Below are 4,312 nucleotides of genomic sequence, written 5' to 3'. Positions count from 1 at the left end.
CAAAACCCCCGATTTAGCGTGACCCTGCTTGTTTCGCCATGACATTTTATGGACCTCAACAATCGCGTTATAACGAGCTACACTGTATTTTTATTATTCTCCTTACTGAAACAAATTTCTTAGCAAACAAGGAAATAACGTAACACTAGTATGAGCAGTAAGAACAACGATATCACAATCTACAAAACATTCCCAGGCTTCTGAATAGTTGGAAACTATTTCTAAACACAAAGTGTAGCATTTACCGATATATTTATACAAAACTTCTAAAAGGAGAGAAATGTACCCCACAAAAATGATTGGCAAATTGTTTACATTGCTTTGATGCTTAGCTAACCCCCTTTAGAAGAGGTTTTTATGAGGAGGGCATAACTTTTTAAAGCTGAGATACTCTTCTGTTTATGAGGACCTTGATGGTACAAGTGAGATCAATCATTAAATTAACAGCTCTGCTTATATCGCCTCTAGTATACTTTTAGTTCTACACAGCTTAATGGGAGAAACAAAATCACTAGCACAGCAACCACAGAAGAAAAAAAAGAAGATAAAATGCTGAGTATAAAATTCAGATACTAAAAACAAATGTTAATATTTTATGGATCTTTATTCATAAAATGAACTAAATAACAATTATATAATGTTCTAATACTTTTTTCATAATTATCTGGCATAAATTTATTGAAATAAATTACAATTAGATTTTTAAAATTTGGATACAGTCATAGTGTTGCCTCGGAGTAACGTCACTAGTGAAAACAAGAGATAAAACTGAACCCTTTATAATTAATGCTTTAAACCTATTCTTCAACACAACACAGTACTGTTACTGGTCTTTACACACATTTGGTATTAAAATAACAGTGGATCTTTTCAACAATCTAAAAATTTTTTGAAATGATCATTCTAACATCCAAACTCACTGTCTAATTTTCAAATTAAATTAATACTATTAACAATAATTATGAAAAAAAGCAGTTAATTTTACTAAATCATCTGAACCTTTATGTTTACTTATTAATTCCTAGTTGAAAATATACAATCAAGAAATGTTAAGAGTTAAGGTCAGTGTATTTCAACTTTTTTCCTTATCAAGAAGTATTTCGTTTCTATTCATTATCTATTATTTAACCTTCAATATTTAATTTAGTTATCATTGATCAGAATTTCTTATACAACCAGTTCCATGTAATAATTATTTCGAGATTGGTTAAGTAGTTGTTTCCTTGATTGTGAAAAGTCATGCAGCTTGAGATTTTTTGTTTTTAACTAAACAATTTGAAAAAATTCCACTAATTATTGACTAATTTTTCCGTATTTTTTCAAAGAATGAATACGGTATTAAAATGATTTAAACTTCAGCATAATATCTGAGTGATGGAAAGATTTGACAAACTGAGACTATAAAATGTACATCCTAATTGCAAATAAATCATACATCGTGTGAATTACTTTCATCCCTCAAAAGAATTAATTAATTACCAAACATACAAGTACATACTAATATGGTTTATCCTGCTAAAGTAATGTGGGTGACATAGTGAATTAAACAATTTCTTTTTTAGAATATATATTAACAGTAACAAATCCATGAAAAAAATTATCATCACAAACTATTTTCTTAACAACATCTTGGATTATCAGTATTCTGACAAACAACAAAAGACATAACTTACATATTTTAGGTTAACTACGAAACTAACCATATTACAGATATAACGAATAGATCGTGATAACAGTAACAAACATTTCCAACATACCAGTGATGAATCAAGCCTAAAAAATGCCAGCTGACATGGTTGATTTAAAAGATTGGAGAAAAACACAAAAGCGTCGGAAGCTTCCATGTTAAGCAAGAGTGTTCCTGCTAAAAATGACATTCCTTGTACCTAAGAAAATATTTACTCTTTTTAGACACGTAGCACTTCAATTAAAAAAAATTACCGTCAAAACCCATAACTTAAATACTCCACAGTTGAAACAAATGATAACAAGGAATTTAATTGTTCAAAATGTAAAGTATTATCCAGCCATTGTAAGTAGCATTTATTTTTGAAAGGGAAATGTCAAATATGTGGTAACCTGACAACGTTATTATTATCACAAATGATTTTCTACTTCAGAAATGTATTTAGAACCTTAGTAACATTACTAATTCTGGTTTATTACCATAATAGCAACATAATACACTTATATATATATATATATATATGAACACACAAACACACATATTATATTTCTTCTTCTCCACAGCTACATTACATCTAATATAACCTCATGAACAAATCATTCCTGATTCAGTTGTAATAATCAGTACAAATCAATATTTTTTTTTCAATCTGGTAAACTGTGTTTTGTAAAAGAGCACATGACAACAGCAAGTTTTAAAAAAGTCTGTCTGAACTGTCCCCCCCCCCGAAAATCACATATAAAATCAATCCAGGAGTGGAAATACAGCAAAATAGCCAAGACTGAAAGCTGTTGAGCATAAAATTTATAGCAGTTTGTACTACGGTTCTACCACAAACACAAAACAAATGAATATACAAGCTAAAGAAACAAACATACACTATGCACAATAATTTAAAAAAAAAAGCTTTTAATTGTACGAAAAAAGTGCAAATACAAGTTAAAAAAATTCCCCGAACAAAACAAAACAAAAAAACACAAGAGCCTTCTTCTCCTATTGTCTTTAAACCCAAACTAAAAAGTCTCTATTAAGGCCCTTTGCAAATTATGTGCAAATACATCTAGGATCAGTAATAAGTATTTCTTAAAAAAAAAAGTCATGGGTGTCTGGAACAAACTGCCCAGTCACGTTGAAGCCGAGTCTCTGGAATCCTTCAAGAAACAACTTAATGAAATTCTTGGATCAACAACCAAATGGCCTTCTCTCATTTGTAAACTTTTTTTTTATGTTCTTAGTTGGCAATCTTAATATAGTGCATAACTGAGGTTATCCTTGGCTATATAGTAAGTCCCCAGCACCGGGTGAAAGTAACCTTGCTTACTCAGTACTTCTTTTCCCGAACTTCTCACTTGAACTTCTTGCAGTGGTATCTGACAAATTGACAGTGGAGTCTTCTTTTCTCTTGTATATTTCTTTCACTATTTTTCTGGACTTCAGTACTGCATTTAGCACAACAGCTTTGGTTTCTGAATTTCCTTTTCTTTTTCTTGGCCTCTTGATTGGACTTTGTAGGCACCTGAAAAGGTTTGGTTACTTAGCTGTTCCGAGATGAATTTGACATGCTGTTCATCTTTTGATTACCAAGGACCTTTTTGTCATTGCCTCCATATTTCAGCAATTACAAACAATACAAAAAACAATGCCATTTACTTTTCACAGATTTATCAACGAGGGATACATCATCTCTGCATTTCAAGAAAACTGGCATGAAGAAATGTCCATCATACAGCCGTGCAGTCAACAATAATATTAGTATAAAAAAAGGACAATATAAGTGAATTAACAGAAATGATGTTCCCCATAAGTTGAGGTATTACAAGACTACAAAATATTATTTTTATATAATTAGTGTATATAGTATTACAAATAATGTCCCTCTTAATTTTTAATGGTTCTCCTAAAATCCCTAACATGAAAAATTACCTGTAAACAGAAAACTTCAAACTTTGTAAAACTGCAATTGGGATTTTAATATTTAGATTTTTTTGGGTTGCAAAATTCATTAACATTAATTTAGGTTAAAATAATGAAAAAAAGTTAAATTTCTAACTTTTTTGATTTTTGTCCCACACACTTGAAATTTTCATTTGAGAAGGTATAAATATCTATATCTTCCTACTTCCTATAAAGCATAGCTGAAAATCTAAAGTCTTTGTAAATGTTTGTTACTTATTTCTAACTCAGTTAGTGTGGAAATAATAAATATTTAATGTTTGGTGCAAAAAAAAACTATAATTCAACTGCATTTTTTTAATTTTACAATTTATAAACTTCTAAAGTTAAAACAATCACGAATAAATAAAAGCTGAAATCACTTTATTTGTTGCAATATACTTAACATAGAGCTTTCTTTGTTCTTATTATTTGTTTGTAATTAAGCACAACGCAACACAATGAACTATCTGTGCTCTGCCCACCAAGGGTAAGTCTGCAGACATACCGCTATGCCACCTGGGGGGATTGTTCTTAAATGGATAAGTTTTTAATTATCTATTTATTATGTCTGAATGCTTTCTTGATTACATGCCTTCAAATAATATACATCAACGTTTTTCATAAGCTATGTAAGGGTAACTGTTTGTTTGTTGTTAACCACAAACATACACAATGGGCTATCTGTGCTCT

At 30.2% G+C, this 4,312-nt stretch overlaps 1 protein-coding gene across 2 annotated transcripts in view; it reads right to left on the bottom strand.

Moving 5' to 3' along the window:
* The window catches only part of LOC106471070 (TBC1 domain family member 14-like), an 83,411-nt gene that overhangs the window by 16,489 nt on the left and 62,610 nt on the right, over positions 1–4,312 (bottom strand). Inside the window, exon 9 of one of the 2 annotated variants that reach the window (XM_013931658.2) lies at positions 1,758–1,886. The exons of the other annotated variant lie outside the window; for it this stretch is intronic. Within the exon in view, the coding sequence (XP_013787112.1) occupies positions 1,758–1,886 (129 nt within the window). The remainder of the gene's footprint in view (positions 1–1,757; positions 1,887–4,312) is intronic. 2 annotated transcript variants of the gene reach the window in all.

This window comes from Limulus polyphemus, unplaced genomic scaffold (genome assembly GCF_000517525.1).
Source record: "Limulus polyphemus unplaced genomic scaffold, Limulus_polyphemus-2.1.2 Scaffold4389, whole genome shotgun sequence".
Taxonomy (NCBI): Eukaryota; Metazoa; Arthropoda; class Merostomata; order Xiphosura; family Limulidae; genus Limulus; species Limulus polyphemus.
This window is presented reverse-complemented; position numbering and strand designations above follow the sequence as displayed.